The sequence below is a fragment of the Pyricularia oryzae genome, chromosome 4 (genome assembly GCF_000002495.2).
Source record: "Pyricularia oryzae 70-15 chromosome 4, whole genome shotgun sequence".
NCBI lineage: Eukaryota > Fungi > Ascomycota > Sordariomycetes > Magnaporthales > Pyriculariaceae > Pyricularia > Pyricularia oryzae.
This window is the reverse complement of record NC_017851.1, coordinates 5,387,279-5,404,866: the sequence shown is the minus strand read 5'-3', so window position 1 is coordinate 5,404,866 and position 17,588 is coordinate 5,387,279. Positions and strand designations below refer to the sequence as shown.

The following is a 17,588-nucleotide window of genomic DNA, read 5'->3' as shown; positions in this document are numbered from 1 at the left end:
CAAACACCGTGCTAACTAGGCGATTCTGCCTATACACAATCGCTTCACGACAGCCTCCATGGGCCCAACAAATGCCGCGGCCTTTGAAGGGTGGGACGGCGAATCCGGAGGAGCCAGTCAGCCCGTAAGGCGAACCCCGCAGACCTCATCGATCGGTCGCTTGCGTATGCACCTCCTCATTTGGTGTGCCCACCTAAGACTAGATGCTCAGGATCTCCCAGATGCGTCCCGTTCTATCTATTTGCTGACAAAAGGATGCTATTGGAGACCGTTTTAATGCCCTAGAATTGCCAGCCATCATTTAGGATCAGTTTGGTTGTTGTTTTTGTTTCATGATGGCCGCTTGTTACTGTCGGGCCACACGATCCGTCGTACAGGTTTTTTCACGACAGCGTGGCGTTTGTCCTTTGTGTGCCTGACTGAGACTGGAGACAATTGTTGATTGTTCGACCAACACTCCCTGGAGGCTATCCACAATACCGGGTAGTGATGGACTCAAGGAGGTCCCCAGCATAATCGCAGACCAAAAAAAGATCGCATGGTGTGGAACACATCAATTTAGAAGTGGTATGACTCGATTGCTCGTGTACGCGGGCGAAGGAGGTGAGGATACTAAGAAAATTTTCTATGCAGGCTGAAAAAGACAAACAAACACGCACACACACACACACACACACACACACACACACACACACACACACACACACACACACACACACACACAAAACTCAGCCGCATACGATTAGTTTCAATACGTAACACTAATGGTGCCTCATACTGCCTAGTGCTTCCTTTTGAATGAGAAATCGAAAGGGGTTGACAAGTCCGTCGGGTACTAGCTCCGAAAGAGATGGGCTAGAGTCTTCGTGTCCCTGTAAGGCAGCTTGGTATATTACCGTTCCCTAGCTCCGTCTATTTTGGGGGACGTGTCTGCGCCTTGGTTGCCTTCTCGTGAAGTCTCTAGTCCTTCCAGAAACTGGTCTAACTGGAGAGCACTGACTAAACATTGCGGGCTGCCAAGTTTGCAGCAACCTAACTAGGCGTCAGGGGAAAGGGCTTTGTTAGTCGTGCCTATCGACTTATAAGCCGACCCTTGTCTGCACACATTTTGGGTGTTTGCTACAGGAGACATCTGCGGCATCCTCGTTACTTTACTATCCACCTTGGTGGGACTACATTCGCTTTTTTTTCACTTTTTCTTCACTTCCACTTTGGTGGAACTTCATTCGTTTTTTTTTTCACTTTGTCACTATTTTGGAGGCTGCCACTCCTCCCAGTCACTCGCTCAAGCCATCATTCATTCTCTCTCTCTTTTTTTTTTAAACAAAAAAAGAAAATGCGCACCTTTTTTGCAGCCACCTTTGTGCTGCTCGCGCTGACCGGCTCCGGCCTGGGTCTCAGCGTTAGCAACGATGCGACCTGCGGCGGAAACACGGGCAACACGTGCCTCGGGTCCGTTTTCGGCAACTGCTGTTCGCAGTACGGGTATTGTGGTAGCACCACGGACCACTGCAGTGGCGGTTGTCAAGCCGGTTTCGGATCCTGCTCTTCTGGTGGTGGCGGCGGTGGTAGCCAGCCCGCCCCTGTGCTGAAGGCCAGTTCTGATGGCACTTGCGGAGGCAGCACCGGCTCTACCTGCGCCGGTACTCCTTTCGGCACCTGCTGCTCTCAGTACGGATATTGTGGAAGCACTGATGCCCACTGCACTGGAGGCTGTCAGTCGGGTTTCGGCTCCTGCTCCTCTGGCGGTGGCGGTAGCCAGCCTCCTCCACCTGCCCTGAAAACCTCGCCTGATGGAACTTGCGGTGGAAACACTGGCTCTACCTGTGCAGGGTCGGTTTTTGGCAACTGCTGCAGCTCGAGTGGTTGGTGTGGAAATGTAAGTAAAGACGATTTGGCTTTTTTTTTCTTCTTCTTTTTCTTAGCTCAAGGTGATGGCAAACTGACCCAGATGTGACGTTTGTTAGGGCGACGCCTATTGTGGCCAGGGCTGCCAAGCTGGATTCGGCAACTGCGGTTCTAGCCAGCCGTCTGGTACCGCGACCGGAAGCCAACCGTCTGGCACTGCAACTGGCCAGCCGTCTGGGACTTCTATTCCTACTGGGTAAGACAATTTTTTTGTTTGACAGTTCTTCAAGATTATGACGGGTGATATGAGGACGAGCCATCATGGGATGTCGATGACTCCACATCTGTGTGACGCCTTGGCTTGCCCATCTGTCTGCTCCGTCCGTCAATCATCACAGCATCCTTCCCTTAGCCTTCCTACACTTTCCTCCCACCTACCCTGTCAAGATCTGGTCTGTTCGAACAGTTTGTTACCACTGAAGATCAAGACTCATTCTTGGACACTCTGCACTGATACTCCGGCATCTTTGCAAGTGCGATGGAACCCATCTTCGATCAAGTATCTGTGCCTTCATCCAGAACATCCGCATCGCCCAAACCCGTTTCATCTAGCTCGACTGACAGATTGACTCACAGCACTTCCACGCCCACACCAACTTCGACTCCCACTAGCCAGCTTGCCGCTTGTCTCTCTGCAGCAAACGTGCCTGCCATCTTCCCAGGCTCTTCCGATTACAACACCCTCTCCAAGCCGTACAATGTTCGCCTTCCTTTCAAGCCGGCAGTCATCGTCCTCGCCACAACGGTCCAGCATGTTCAGAATGCAGTCAAGTGTGCCAGCAATGCCATGATCAAGGTCCAGGCCAGGAGCGGTGGTCATTCGTATGCCGCCTTTGGTCTCGGTGGTCAGGATGGATCAATGATGGTGGATCTACAGGGAATGCAGTCCATCTCCATCGATTCCAAGAACGTTGCCAAGGTCGGCGGAGGCGTGAGGCTGGGAAATCTGGCCAACACGCTGTACAACCAGGGCAAGCGTGCTGTGTCCCACGGTACCTGCCCTGGAGTCGGAATCGGTGGTCATTTTACTCACGGCGGCTTTGGCTACAGCTCGCGGGCGTGGGGTCTCGCTCTGGATCACATCACACAGCTCGAGGTTGTCACCGCGGACGGCAAGGTTGTCATGGCCAGTGCGACACAGAACACTGACCTCTTTTACGCCATGCGTGGCGCCGGCGAGTCGTTTGGTATCGTGACGACCTTTTATCTCAGGACCGAGGCTGCGCCTACAGCCGTCGTGAACTGGTCGTTTGGTTTTGCGAACCAGTTCGACACTCCGTCGGTCGGCGCCAAGACCATGCTGCGCATCCAAAGCTTTGCCCGCAACGCCTCGGTCATCGACCGCAAAATCGGAATGGGAGTCTACCTGGACGGCGAGACCTTTAGCTTCAGCGGCACCTACTTTGGTAGCCTTTCCGACTTTAACACCAAGATCAAGCCCGAGCTCCTCCGCGGAATGCCCACTCCCGCCTCGCAGAGCATCAAGTCGGTTGGCTGGATCGAGAGCCTTACAATGCTGGCGGGCAAGAGCACCATCGTCGAGTCGACACAGACCGGCAGCTACGACGAGCACGACAACTTCCTGGCCAAGTCGCTCGTCGTTCCCGAGTCGTCGCCTATTACATCCGAGGCTATGAACTCGTACTTTCAGACCATCAAGGACAAGTCCGCCGCGGCAGGGTCGTCGTGGTTCTCAATCTTCAACCTGTACGGCGGACCCGACTCGCAGATCAACTCCGTGTCGGCCGCCAGCTCGTCCTACTCTGACCGGACCTCGCTGTGGGTCATCCAAAACTACGGCTTCACCAGCCTCGACACGAGTCCGTTCCCCCTTAACACGGTGCAGACGTACCTGTCGGCGCTCAACTCGGCCCTGCAGCTTAGGAGCACTGCTGGGTTCGGGGCGTACCTCAACTACGTCGACCCCACGCTCTCGGCTACTCAGGCTCACGATCTCTACTACGGGAAGACGACGTACGCCAAGCTCCAGTCGATCAAGAGGGTTATGGACCCCAACCAGTTGTTCTGGAACCCCCAGGCCATTACTGTTTGAGGGGAAATAGGGGGGTGGAGGGATTCCCATCGATGGGCTGGAATCTGGAGTGATATTGCTTTGCGATGCGAAAACTTAATGAATGGGGATAACCTAGACAGAACTCTTCGGAGTGTCTGCATAAATGAAATTAATAAATGCTAGATATTTGGCAAATCCACATGCATCCTGCTCTCTGAGCCTTTGTGCACGCCTGCCAACGATGTCCCAAACGTCCATACCAATTCCAAGGAGCGCGCTCAGGTCCAAGACTCGGCGCAACCTTGTGCGAGTGGTCTTCGATCTTTTTGCCGATGCAAGCCTCATTGCTGTCGAGCCCAACCCCGGCCGTCAGGTCCAAAATGAGGCGATGGCAACCAACAAGGTCTACCTCAGCTTGCAATGTCAGCAGTCTACTCGAGAGTACACACCAGACTGCCATGAGTGCACAAACAACATTCCTCGTTCAGAGCTCCGCCGAAAGCTCCAGTCAAAAAGTGCTTACAGACTTTGAGTCTACCCACTCTGTCGGTTTTCAACAAGCAAGCATCCCGGCGGATCAAATACAGATTCAGCAATGGTCGACTTCTACCACGAATTCTGAACTTGTACACACCATTCTCGGGTCATTCCAAAGAAGGCGGGTTTCAACCACCCAAAACATGCGCATTGGCAAAAACAACTCTCAGACCACAAAGGTTGTGACAACCTACTCGATCATCCCCAGATTTTTGCAGTGGTCCATAAATCTTTACCGACAAGGCGGGAATGAATTCGCCATCTTATGGACTCCAGATGACCCCAGTTCTACCCAAGGACACAGTTTGGGATTTTATGTGGAGCCTCGTTGGAATGGGCTACTCTCCAGATCAGCAAGCTCAAATGCTCAACCAATTCCTCGAAACAAACAAAGTTGGATCGAACCTGGACTGTCTTGTCCGAGATGAAAACCGGTTTATCGAACCACTGTGCGATACTTTGCTTCGTTCCAGTCACAATAAAGCCACATGCGGCAGCCCACTCGACGGTATAGCTCTGGTCACAACATCACAAGCAAGTCATCTTCGTCAATCTTTTGCAGGCAGGTAGTAAGTGCTTTGTGTTTTATTTATCCAAACATTTTGTTTCGAAACATGCCTAACCAAATTGAAACATCAAAGTTTTGTTTAGCCCGCTCAAGCAACCTTTGTATTTAAGATACTTGGCAAAGAAGGATATCGACGATTTGGACATTGCATCACTGGTTCCGTACCCCTCGGCTACTCAACAGCCATGGGACCATAACTTTGCCAACTTGGCCCTTGAGACAATCGAGTATGCCGTAGCTGCTTACGCCCGCGCGCCTTTTCTTGCTGAAACATCCACTATCGAGGATGTTATCATTGAACTCGCAAAATGGTGGCCGTTCTTAAATCACCAGGTAGCCCGACGATTGCAGGTTGCTACGGCTTTGATCAAAACTCTCAAAATCGACACCAACCAGCAGGACGTCTTGGAGGATTTATTTGATATAATTGTGCACTACACCTCGGCAGATTCACGAATAGCCATACTCGACGATGGCTTCAAATTCTTGATCAACAGCAAGTCGACAAAAATGCTATGCTGCGAAAGGGCTGGTTGGCGGAAAACTGCGCAAGGGACAAACATGACATCCGTACGCTAAAATACGGCTATACTGCCAAGCGATCATATTACGTGCGTAGCGATCATGGTAGACAAGGATTTCGTCAGAAGCTTCTCGTCGAACCGAACTCTCCCGTTATGCAACTTTTGCATGAGTTTGATTTTTTGCGCCGAAGTCGGGATTCTTGATGGATTTTGCGACATTGCCTTTGGCTTGAAGTTCGAGAACATTGAATGGGGGGGGGATTACAGCAAACAATACGGCGACAAATGCTTTCTCGACTTGTTTGAGGATTGGAAGACTTCAGAGAACGGCACGACTTTCAAAGGGATTCCTCGAAACAGCAATCTGGGAGATGGCGAATTGGTACATTTCTTTGAGCTAGAACGTCCGTCCCTATTTAGCATGTGTCGAACTAATCTGAAGGGAGAATATATCGATTTGTGGCCGTTTTGTGGTTGGACGCACACAATGTGTAGGTCGGCAAATTACATAAACACCTCAGGATGCTTTGGCCGGGAAGGAGGCCCGGCTTGGTGCCAATACCATCGTTGCAAATTCAGCCACGAGCGTTTTGCGAGGAAGCAAGCTCGTAAGGAAGATAAGAGGCTCGGGTGGCCTGAGAGGAAGTTGCGACGGAAGAGAGTACCTGGTGCCTGGGTTGAGTGAATGAGTATTCTTTCTACTCTTACAATCTCCATTGCCCGGCATTACTTTACCAGCTGTCTTTTTTCAACTATTCATATCAAATACATTCCTCTCTACCTTGGTCTGTCTGCTTTGATTGTTAGTATTAAACTTCAAGACTACCATAGTCACATAATCATATTGTGTCTCATCCGCGTATGTTTGCAAGGCAGACAAACTTTGATTTTGAGTTTTGACATTGTATAATCACACCAGGTTGTATTCGAGTAGTCATTTCTTTTTCCGAATCCCAGGTACCTGTGCGTGGCATCCTTTAGGCTTTGGTATCAGCTTCTGTTTTTTGTTGTAGCCTAAGATCGACCTGACCTTGTAAAGTTGAAAAGTTATGACAACAGAATACATTCATTACAAGGCTATCCGTGTCTCTATCCCATTAAATCACCCGACTTATTCAATTACAAACTCGACCGGCGTCTCATCGCCCAGCCTGCCAACAACTCGTCCCTTGCTGCCTTGTGGGAGAGGTACACAACCGTTCACCGACCCTAGCGTAATCAACATGCCAGCCTTGAGCAGAAGATGCGGCTGTTGTGATTTCGCATAAGCGACGAGAGTAGCGAGCATCCCTCCCTCGAACGGGAATTTAGCCGGCCTGCTGTCGATAACTTTGCCATCAACCTCGAACGAAACAGGTACATCGTCCACAGTAGGCTCCCCGTCGTAGACTCGACCAATGACATATCCCAACGCCGACATGTTGTCGGCAAGGCCATGCGGCGGCGGCGCCTTGGGAACCTCGGCCGTGGCAGTGATGCGCGTCCCGACGATCTCGACGCCGAGGTAGTAGTGGTCGACCGCAGCGGCGATGGTCGTCTTGTCTGCGCCTGCAGGGATGTCCTTGGCCAGCTTGACTCCGACCTCGAACTCGAGGCCTTTGATGTTTAGCTTGTCGCCCGGAAAGGAAAAGTCCGGGCTCTGACCGATGCGGGACTTGTAGATTGGTGCCGCAACACCCACGCCATCCGGGTGGATGGCCGTCTTGTACATTCCCGTCTCCTCTCTCAGCGCCTGTTGCACCGCAGCCATGATCTTGTAGGCGGCGTCTCGATCCACGTGGGAAAATTGACCAGGGTCGATCTTGACATTGCCGCCGCGGAGCTGGGACATCGTCAGGAGCCGTGTAACATTGTCGATATCTGATGTTTGAGCCATGGTTGAATTTGTTCTTTTTATTGCAATCTGTGCGATGGGAGTGTGCTGTCGAGTGTACACGCTCCGATGTCGGATTGGAGTGATGATGTTTGAAATGTTTCTTGCGATGGGCAATCGAGAAAAGACAATTCTAGTCGCGTTGCGTTGGCTGGTGTTTCTGAGAGTAGAAACAACAAGCAAGGGAGATTTCTTGAAATGGTTCTCAAGCGCCTTGAAAGACATTATGATAGCCTTTCAACGGTATGAAACCCCGTTGACCCCGGAGTTGTCGCCGAAAATCAAGAAATGACTCAAAGACTCAAAGTCCGCGTCCGTCCCGGTCCCGATTTTAACAGTCGTGGCGCTTGTGTGCGGGTGGGGTCGTTGCTGAATGGCAGATCGCGACAAGGGCTGATCCCTGGGACCGTTCGGATGACAGTGGAGGTGTACCTGGTTTCCATTGTCTAGCACCAGCACTAGCAACCACACCTTTTTTCTCATGCAGGTGCTCAAAATAAGCTACAGGTGTCTAGATCACTAGCTGCTACGCAACTTCTGGGCAAATTGGTAATGGCGCTTATTGATCTTGTCAGATTGTTTTTTCATGCTCTGCTGAACTATCGTCATCGACAGCCAAACACGTCTGACAATTGCTGTCACGTTACGATGACACTGGCAACCACTTTGGTACCTACAGTTGACCACAAGTGGCACAAGCTAGCGCCAAAAGCAAACACTGCTCGGCTGTTCCGATCCCGTTGACTCCTCCACAAAATCCCACAAAACCCACCGACTCAGCAGGCAAGAATGGCGGTGCAAGGGTCCATGTGTCGCCAAGATGAGCTCCAGCCCCCAGGCCAAGCCGGAAGCCGCGCCAAAGCCTGGACTTTGAGGCCAGGGCAACCAATCGAGGAGCAACAAATCACCAAACCGGATCCGGCAGTCTGGCGCCTAAAAATAACGCTCTACAGCATGCGGCGCTACTGAACCACGTCGGGGAGGAGTGACCTGGGCCCAGAATGTTTGGTTCTTTCTGCATAGGAAACAAGCATAGCGTTGCGTACGTTTCCACTTCCTTGGGGGCTGAATGCAACTCTATGTCTTTCGTGCGCGATGCTTCGCCCCAGGCCAGACCCCACCCTTGCCAGCGCAAACAGAACAGCCCCTCGGTCTTGTTTGATCCGGTGAAACTTTCTTTGGGTAAGAATGTCATTGTCATTTCAAATAGGTGGCCAAGACTGCATTTTGTTATTTCTGGAGTTCTTTTTGCATCTCAAAGAACGTGGCATTCTCATCTCTTCCATATTTTATTTATCCTCCCTTGATACCCTACCCAACGCCAAACTGCCGACCTGGCATCCACTGCAAGGTTATTTCCAATTGCCACCGCACCAGCCAAGTAGAGAACGGTTAATTCACCCTCCGTCTTGGTGCAACCCATTCACAAAAGAAGATGCGCACATCCCTTGCCATCCGCACATCGCGGAATCGGCCAGTTTCACCCGCACAACCGAGTCCAGCAACCGCAACAAAATCAGCATCAAGCGAAAATGCGTCCTCTCCAGATCTCGAGCCGGGCGTGCACGACATTGTGTTCCCCAAGGTTTTCGAGGAGGCGTGGGGTACCGGTAGTCTGGACAGCCGGACCGACCTGGAGAGGACTCGCATCTTTTTGGTCCGCTTCGCCAACATGAGCGGCGACCCGCCTTTGACGGTGTCGTTGCGTGCCATCGCCGCGGATCAGGGATATAGGACGATTGCAGACCTCGCAGAAGCAGTTCAGCAGCGCTTCCTTGGTACTAGACACGACTCTTTCAAAGCGACGCCGTTGCTGCAGGCCGTCCGCTTTATCCTTATCAAGGGCAGCGTAGTACAGATTGCTTCTGGCAACGTCCACGGCGCCATGCAAGTAGTTTCCCCGGCCGATCGGGCACAAGCACGCGCACTAGTCGATTTCTTCTTTGACCCCGTGCTGGAGAGGAACGTCCAACCTATTCCCGTCGGCGGCTCACGATATCACTACCCAGCTGCACGATTAAAGGTCGCCATTGTCGGTGGTGGCCCTACAGCCCTTGCGTCCGCCATCTCCCTTGCAGAAAAGGGCCGCGGCCGGGTCGAGGTTCACCTCTGGGAAAGGAGGTGGGTCGAGACCACAACACCCGACGGCAGGCCCTGGATCGATTACCCACCAACCGCCAAGCGACGAGACCAAGTCGTTACGTTACAAGAATCGGTGACCCGGCTGCTCAGTCCGGGGTCATTGCAAGCACTATTTGAGGGCAGGCCCGAGGCGGTCTGGCCCGGCTCGGCCAACATACAAATCCGAAAAGTCGAGGACAGGTTCCTGCGACGCTGTCAGTCACACGAGTTTGCTGGGTTGATTCATTTGCACGCTCAGGGTGTCACGCGCGAGGATCTGAACAGTGGAAGGCTGGGCGACTTTCATGTTCTTTTGGGAGCAGATGGTGCTGCTTCGTGGGTGCGCAAGACATACTTTCACGGATACGAGCATGAACGTGGCCGGAGTTATGCACTGGGGCTGGCGTTCAATCGGCCCGCTGGTCTGCCATGGTCGCAACCCCTTAATGTCTTTTTGACACTGGGTCAGACCAGATACCTGCTCAACGCATCGCATTTCGACGGCAGGGGCTATCTCAACATGCAGCTGACGGAAGAGGAGTGGCACAAAATGTTGGCGGTCGATGGCGAGCCCGTCACGTTTGGTCACCCGGGGTGTCTTAGAGCAGCGGACGGTTCCATTCCCGAAGGCTTCACAGAGGGCCAAGTTTTTGCGCCATCCGAAGACAGAGAGTCTCCCCTGTGGAAGTCGATCGAGGATGGCCTCAAGCTGTTTGGCTTCAAGGAGAGTGAGGTCATCAACGTTGTTCGCATTCCCATTGTCGTGCAGGCCGTTCGAGAAGGCGTGCAGTACCTCCCTCCCGAAGAGACAAAGTCAATCAACCGCCCGCACGCCCTGGTGGCAGTGGCTGGCGACGCCGCCATGACGGTGCATTTCTGGCCCGGCAGAGGCCTAAACAGCGGCATAAAATCTGGTATCGCCCTCGGTGACGAGATTGTGCACGCCCTCAACATTGGCAAGTTCATCGGCCTCCCGCTCGACGCCATGAGCCAGTACAACGACTTTATCATGAAGCTCCAGAACCGTGAGCACGACAAGCGGTCCATTCCCATTCTCAACCAGTCTGGTTCCCCAGAGATGCTTGGCTGGTTGCTGGACAAGGCAAACTCGGTCCCCGACGAAGTCGCCGTCGAGTGGCTGGTTGGCGCCATGGCGCAGATTGCCGAGCGTCTCGAGCAGAGGCCCGATTGGGCTTTTCCTCCAGTCGCAAACGTGGAACCACAACTTCGTATCGTTTTGCGAGGGCTCAACTCGTTGACTCTGCGTGAGATGGCAGTCAGCTTCCCCTGGCCGACGCGAGAAATGGGAGGTGCAGAGGTGCTTCCCGTACGGTCGATGCAGCCCGAAGAGAAGCAGCGATGGCTGGCGTCGATATGGAACATGCTGCGTGACGAAAAGAAGAAGGAAAGGGCCCCACGCCCAGATGGTGCCGAGGCCAAGGCGGCGCGCTTCGAGGCCCCTCGCCAAGCCAACTCCCGTCCGCCATCCACCCTGCTCTCGAGACCAAACTCGCACATACCCACGCCGCCCATGTCTCCTCCCCTCAACGTGCCCGATCGCGGCGGGCTAGGCGGGATAGGTACGCTCCGTCGCAGCAACGCCAGGAGGAGCGTGCAGCTGTTCGACACGCCGGTCGGCCAATCGCCGCCGGGCGACGAGGTCACCATGGACGATGCCGAGTCGTGGTACAGGCAGTCGAGGTTTTTGCAGACGCCTACTGGCGAAAACTTGCTGGGGCTGCCGGATGATGGCGTGAGCATCAGGTCAAGGACGCCTTCCCCGGGACCTCCACCGGCTGGTGATGTCGGCCTGGGTAGGATGTTGACTGTTCATCGGCGACCCAAGGGGGATATGTTGACGGATGCATTGTCGTTGGCGCTGTTCCGGGTGAACTCTGCTGAGTAGGTAGGGTAGTTAATATAACGACGCATTGTCTGACGACGAACCTGCTTCTGCTCCAGACATGTCTTGACTGTTGTTGTCGTATAGGTGCGACGCAGCGCGTAGAGCTGGGCTAGCAGGGCTGGTGGCAAGATGGCCTGTATTATCCGCTTTATGTCTCTCTCTGGACATCCAATCTTCTGATCGGGTTTGGTCATAATGTGAGAGACCAACTCATCGCTGTGACCAGCTTTCATCCGCTTCGACGAAAAAGACTATAAACAGCCTTGGCCTACCGTTGCGAGGTGAAGTGACCTCTACAAGACAGTTTTGCATTCTCAGGTGGCGGATGACTCGCATGAGGCATAGAACCCACAACCGAATAACAGATTATGAGATTGGTATCTTGGTATCAAGCTTTGGATATATATCAAGTAAAAACGCGACAGATAACGGTGTGTAACATGGCAGATATCTATTCATCTAACGGGCACAGGCCCAATAACCTCCCACGCGGCATCAGTTCCCCCGAGTGGAGCCTCCCACTCTTCAACCTCGGGCCCGTCTCCGGCATCGAACAGGACGTACACCCTCCCCGAAGATGGCGTGTTGTTGGCAAGGCCGTCCGGCTGCGGCGCCGCCAGACCCAAGTAGGTCCTTTTCGGCCGGTCGGGAACGATCAATAGGGGGCGTATCTTGGAGGTCTGATCGACGAAGCCGCCGGAGCAGTTCCACGACACGAGGGATAGGGAGGAGCGGTCGAGCGAGGCAAAGAGGATTAGGTGCGTATAAGGTGCGGAACGTGCACACTCGGGTAGCGTGTCGCGGTTGTAGAAACCGGTGTTGTCGCGCGGGATGACGGCGAGTGGGGCTTGTGCCTGGAGCTTGAAGGCTGTTGCTGTTTTTGGGGGTGTGCGTGGAGGTTAGTGGAAGAAGCAACAAAAGGAAGGGGTTTGGATTGTCTTCATACGCGAAAGTCTACCCAGGTTCCCGGTCTGAAAGTCGAACTGACATTGCATCAGATTCTCGTTGGAGTCGGCCAGGTACAGGCGGGTATCGGACCGAGTGCTCGGGTTGCCGCTTCGGGCGAGGGCCAAGGGGGAGCCGTCAAGTATGGACAGGCTCAACTGCTGTACTGTCCAAGGCAGATCGCTGGTTCGGTCGCTAAAGTATCTGCTGACCGAGAGGCTGTTGGCGCCGAGGGTCTGGTACAGGAGGACCAGGTTCTGGGACCGATTGCTGAAATTTTGATCCCAGAAGGCCAGGATAAGGGACCGGTTTGAGGAGGTGTATTGGCCGCTTAGGTTGTCGTTGCCCCAAACGCCCCGGGCCTCTTTGAAAGGGCTTTGCCTCTCGATGATGCCGACGCTGCCGGTAAAGTAAACGTTCTTGACCACGTCCCAGGTTGTGTTGACGTGTGGGAAGCCCGCGCTGGCCGCCAGAGGGGTACCGGGCTTGATGTCGGCACCAGGGTCGGTGATCCTTGACACAGTCCACCGGTTGCCCGTCGAGTTCCAAGCCGACTCCATAATAGCCCCGTCTCTCGACTGAAAGTACACCTGAAAGTGGGTGTCGTTGGAAGCGTCTTTCCAGTTTAGTCCCGCCAAGGCTGATTCTTGGAGCAGCGGGCTAGTTTTGGGACGGTTCGTTGGGCTCGGGGCTGGAGGCGTCTGTTGCTCCTGCGGCTGGGAAGCATTCCGGGCGGCGATGGAACCCCCGACACCTCCTCCTACTGCAGCTGCAATCACGATCAAGCCTAGAATGCCGATGCCGATGTAAAAAGTTCGTTTGCGTAGCCCGCAGATGATGTTTTGCGGCGTCGGTGGTGCTGCCGGTGTGCCTGTTACATTTTCACCGTGGTCCTGCACCAGAAACTTTCCATTCTTGTCAGAGGGGTGGTCCCAAGGTCGTTCTGCTGTCCTATAGTCCACCTCGATTCCATCAACGTTGACTGCTTGTAGACCATCATGATGCTGTGGGACTACTTGGAGCCCACTGTGGTCGGGCGTGTTGTAGTGGCTGGCCATGGTGGGCGAAACGCCACGCGTTGGACGCGGTTGGGTTTTATCCCCTAGAATGAAAAGTTGAAGTTAAAATATCAAGAAAGTGGCCTTTGTGGGAACAATTGTTCGACCCGAGGGAAAGCAAAGTCGAGCTGAACAGCCAACAGGTCTCGAAACCGAAAAGAGCAACATGCAGGGCAGTAGCCAAGAGCAAAAAGAAGACCGTAACGAGAAGAGGACGAGAACAGCCCGGCCGGGCTCGAACATCAACATGCAATGGTGTGAAGCCTTGGGTAGGACAAAGGGTAATTAATATGCATGTTGGGATCGGCGGGTTGCTGAAACATTGTCAGCAAAAAGCCTGAACACTTGGGCAAAATGACACTTGACGGGTGCGTTGTTCGTATTATTTTCAGCGGGAGAAAGAGCTAAGTGACTTGTGGTGGCATGTCAATGAATGTTGTGCAACCAACCGTTGCCTGGGGTCGAACTCCAAAAACGCCCGTTATTGGTTCATGATTACGTCTGCCTGTCCGGCCCAGGAAGGAAACCTTAATAACCAAGCACACTTGACAATCGGCAATGCAATTTCTTCCCGCCACTTCACATTTGCAAAACAAAAATTGCAAAATCCGCAATGTAATACCGAGCGCATCGGGCTTCAGAATAGACCGATGACAAAATACCAACCACAGCACGCTCGCGACCATGGAATTTCGCATCATTCTCGCCTTCGCAGCGCTGGCCGCGGCCGCCTCCAACCACAGCTACGACGTCGGTCAGCGCTGGGGACCCTATCGGCCCAACCTCTACTTTGGCGTGCGGCCCCAGGTCCCCAAAACGCTGCTGTCTGGCCTCATGTGGGCCGAGGGCGGCGCGCGCATGCTTGACACGCTGCGCGACACATGCGAGCAAGATGATGGTATGGAGGGATACGGCTGGCCCCTCTACGACACTCGAGTCGGCGGGAGGCAGGAGATTCACGACGCCCAGCTTGGTATCGACCTGACTACCGAGTTTGTCAAGACGCCCGACGGCGACAACTGGGCTGTTCGCGTCAACGGCGTGTCTCGCAGCGATGACGCGACGCCGCAGATTGCCCTCGTCTTTCACTTTGCCTTGGAGGAGATGGGCGTCGAAGAGACGGGCAAGTCGCTCAAGTGCCAGGTCGACGGCACAGATGGTGCCAGCAAGGGCTTCTGTACAGGCACCGATCCGTCACTGGGAGGTTTCACCGTCGAGCTTCTGCCTGGACAGGGAAATTCCGTGGTGGAACAAGTATGGGTCATGAGCACGCTCGTACCAGAAGAAAAAATATGGCAGGCCAAAGGTAAGTTGCGATTGCTGCTGATGGAACCAAGACGTCTGCCTAGTCCATTGTAGAACACGCACACTAACCCACGGCACAGCCGCCTTTACCAACATATCCAAATCCTCTACGACGGCCCCGAGTGATGGGAAGGGAAATATATACTTCTTCAAAACGGTTGTGCAGACCCCCTTTTCAGTATGTTCCATGGATAAATCCATCACTTCTTTTGTGCATTGGCTAACATCAGCGGCAATAAGCTGGATCTGATATACTCAACAAAGGGCTCTACGTCCACCATAACATGTAAGCACTGCCCTTGACTCTAGAAGCCCAATTTACCAGTACCATCTGACGACGTCATCTAGCAACGTCTCTCACAAAGCTCCTCGGCGACTTTTACCTCTCCTTCCCCCAGCGCGTATCGAGTGTCTTCCCACAATCAGCCCCGTTTCAAGGCCAAGATTATGCAAAGTTCACCCAGGCTCTGCTCTCTAATCTCATGGGCGGCCTTGGGTTCTTCCACGGCGATAGCAAGATGGATGACTCCCATGCTCCCGAGTATGAAGAAACCGACATCAAGTTCTGGGAGCTGGCTGCAGAGGCCATGAAGAGAGCAAAGGTGGTGACGGCCCCGCCACGCTCGCTCCTCTCCCACACCCCTTCACGCCCCTTCTTCCCTCGTGGGTTCCTATGGGACGAGGGCTTCCACCTAATACCCATAGCTGAGTGGGATTTTGACCTCACAGTCTCAGTGCTGCGCAGCTGGCTCAGTCTCATGGACTCCGACGGCTGGATTGGCAGGGAGCAGATTCTCGGCCCCGAGGCTCGCAGCAAAGTGCCTTCCGAGTTTCAGGTCCAATACCCCCACTACGCGAACCCGCAAACTCTCGCGCTTCTCTTCCCGATCTTGCTGCAAAAGATGACAGACCCGTCATCGTACCGAGGCAGCCCGTCAAAGTATCTAAGCGATCCCGACGGAGCAGGGAAAACCATGTTACGCGAGCTGTACGGCCTCCTGTCAAAACACTACGCCTGGTTCCGCCGCACCCAGGCCGGCAACTTTAGCACCACTTACCCTCGACCCGAAGGAGCCGTTGCCGTTGGGGAGGGCTACCGCTGGCGCGGGCGTACACCCCAGCACACACTGACAAGCGGCTTGGACGACTACCCCCGCGCCGATCCTCCACATCCTGCCGAGCTGCACGTCGACGCCCTCGCCTGGGTGGGTGCCACCTCGTCCGCCCTGGGCCGCCTGGCTGCGTACCTCGGCGAGGCCACCGATGCGGAGACTTATGAACAACACCACGAGGGCGTGCTGCGTAACCTCGACCTGCTGCACTGGGATGATGGGGCGGGCGCATATTGTGACTCGACCGTTGTCGACGGGCGATTTGAGCGCGTCTGCCATCTGGGCTACGTCAGCGTCATTCCGCTGATGCTGGGGCTGGTGGGTGCCGATAGCCCCCGACTCCCAGCGCTCCTGGAACTGATCGGTGACCCCGACCGGCTGTTTTCGCCGTACGGTCTGCGGAGCCTAAGCGCCAAGGACCCCGGGTATGGAGGCGGCGATGACTACTGGCGGGGTGCTGTCTGGGCCAACCTGAACGTGCTGGCGGCGCTGCGGCTGGCAGACCTGGGCCGTGCAACCAACGGTGAGGAGAGCATCCGGGCGAGGGCCAAAGAGTTGGGGGCGGAGCTGAGAAGGCGACTGGTCGAGACGGTCTACAAGAGCTGGAAGCAAACCGGGTTCGTGTGGGAGCAGTACTCGGACAAGACGGGTGAAGGCAGACGGAGCAGGGCTTTTACGGGCTGGACCGCCTGCGTGATTTTGCTGATGGGTGGCGTCGACGGCGGGGTGGCATCAGGAGGAGGTGCTTCTACAAACGGAGCCCGACGGTCGGGTTGGGGGATGACAGGGTCGGGTATGAGCAGGTCGATGTTTTCGGCCGAGCAAAGGGGCCTCTCTGCGCCCCTGTTTATCGGGGTCATGGGGGCCCTGGCGGCGGCTTTCCTTCTCAGGCGCATGCTTTTTGGGCGCTGGCGTAGGCTGGTAGACCGCGTGCGAGGAACCTTGGGGTATGTGCAGGTGCCGCACAGGGCTTCGGACTAGGGAGAAGTTGGCAGTTTGAATACTTTATGTCCCCAGGGATTAAGGATCGAGGTGTTAACGACCAACTTCCCCATCAACCCATGAAGTTCGCCGCCCCCTGGCTGGTCCATCTATTTGGAGCGTTCGTCTCGCCATCCAACGCACAAATGGCACTTGTTTGGTTTGCATCAAAGATTTAGCAGAGCACCTGCGGTTTACTTTGTCGATGCCCAGATATGGGATTGTTCTTGAGAGGTCCCTAGGAACACGGCATAAAGTTGCTTCTATCGCTCGTATTCCCCAAGTTTTTCGACGCCACACGACCCTTGAATACCAAATTTTGGCTTGGCACATACAAGTCGAGGAGAACGGAGACGTTCCGATTCTCACATCCACTCAAGGCCGGTTTCGTAAAGAGTTCCTCCGCCATCCTACCGGTACAAAGTGCCGTTTTAATGTGTGGCCCACGCCAACGCCACAAAGCCCCAAGCAGCAAAGCAGCGCGTGCCAAGTTGCCTTGGTATCTGCCACCTTTTTTCACATGATTCTAAAAATGGTTCAAGGATCGGAAGTTTAATTACCTACGACCCGAATTTACAGTGTCAAAATTTCACATATAGAGGGGGCACGATAACCCCCCTCAAGCCTTGTCCTCTCCTTTCGTTACAATTCTCCGGCTCCAGCCAATCACTCTAGCTCCGGAACCATTTGCCGGGTCAGCCAGTTTATTTGGCCGCGGGTTTTCGAGCCCTTCCTT

The 17,588-nt window shown here is 54.2% G+C and overlaps 5 protein-coding genes across 5 annotated transcripts; 3 read left to right on the top strand and 2 right to left on the bottom strand.

Annotated features, from left to right (window-relative positions):
- The first annotated feature begins 201 nt into the window (after positions 1 to 201).
- MGG_09717 (uncharacterized protein) lies at positions 202 to 4,177 on the top strand. Its single transcript, XM_003717586.1, has 4 exons — positions 202 to 603; positions 786 to 1,879; positions 1,968 to 2,104; positions 2,485 to 4,177. The coding sequence occupies exons 2-4, from the start codon at positions 1,337 to 1,339 to the stop codon at positions 3,959 to 3,961; spliced, it is 2,157 nt and encodes a 718-aa protein (XP_003717634.1). The 5' UTR covers positions 202 to 603; positions 786 to 1,336; the 3' UTR covers positions 3,962 to 4,177.
- A 2,220-nt stretch (positions 4,178 to 6,397) lies between these two features.
- On the bottom strand, positions 6,398 to 7,967 carry MGG_09718 (uncharacterized protein). Its single transcript, XM_003717585.1, has one exon. It carries the CDS (start codon positions 7,647 to 7,649, stop codon positions 6,663 to 6,665), a length of 987 nt encoding a protein of 328 aa, XP_003717633.1. The 5' UTR covers positions 7,650 to 7,967; the 3' UTR covers positions 6,398 to 6,662.
- A 621-nt stretch (positions 7,968 to 8,588) lies between these two features.
- On the top strand, positions 8,589 to 12,022 carry MGG_09719 (uncharacterized protein). The gene has a single exon (XM_003717584.1). It carries the CDS (start codon positions 8,860 to 8,862, stop codon positions 11,449 to 11,451), a length of 2,592 nt encoding a protein of 863 aa, XP_003717632.1. The 5' UTR covers positions 8,589 to 8,859; the 3' UTR covers positions 11,452 to 12,022.
- MGG_09720 (uncharacterized protein) lies at positions 11,806 to 13,867 on the bottom strand. Its single transcript, XM_003717583.1, has 2 exons — positions 12,398 to 13,867; positions 11,806 to 12,325 (listed from the first exon to the last, which is right to left on the bottom strand). Exons 1-2 carry the CDS (start codon positions 13,452 to 13,454, stop codon positions 11,907 to 11,909), a joined length of 1,476 nt encoding a protein of 491 aa, XP_003717631.1. The 5' UTR covers positions 13,455 to 13,867; the 3' UTR covers positions 11,806 to 11,906.
- MGG_09721 (mannosyl-oligosaccharide glucosidase) lies at positions 13,621 to 16,852 on the top strand (the record flags this gene model as incomplete). Its single annotated transcript, XM_003717582.1, has 3 exons — positions 13,621 to 13,709; positions 14,126 to 14,760; positions 15,108 to 16,852. The coding sequence occupies 3 exons, from the start codon at positions 13,621 to 13,623 to the stop codon at positions 16,850 to 16,852; spliced, it is 2,469 nt and encodes an 822-aa protein (XP_003717630.1).
- Positions 16,853 to 17,588: the final 736 nt, after the last annotated feature.

Bases quoted from the DNA above. Each gene is read 5' to 3' on its own strand.
- MGG_09720 (XM_003717583.1), bottom strand. From the start codon at position 13,454: ATGGCCAGCCACTACAACACGCCCGACCACAGTGGGCTCCAAGTAGTC. The intron at 12,326-12,397 runs GTATGAAGACAA...CCCCAAAAACAG, and splicing joins GAACCTGGGTAGACTTTCGC to CAACAGCCTTCAAGCTCCAG.
- MGG_09718 (XM_003717585.1), bottom strand. From the start codon at position 7,649: ATGTCTTTCAAGGCGCTTGAGAACCATTTCAAGAAATCTCCCTTGCTT.
- MGG_09719 (XM_003717584.1), top strand. From the start codon at position 8,860: ATGCGCACATCCCTTGCCATCCGCACATCGCGGAATCGGCCAGTTTCA.
- MGG_09717 (XM_003717586.1), top strand. From the start codon at position 1,337: ATGCGCACCTTTTTTGCAGCCACCTTTGTGCTGCTCGCGCTGACCGGC. The intron at 1,880-1,967 runs GTAAGTAAAGAC...GACGTTTGTTAG, and splicing joins CGAGTGGTTGGTGTGGAAAT to GGCGACGCCTATTGTGGCCA. The intron at 2,105-2,484 runs GTAAGACAATTT...ATTGACTCACAG, and splicing joins GGGACTTCTATTCCTACTGG to CACTTCCACGCCCACACCAA.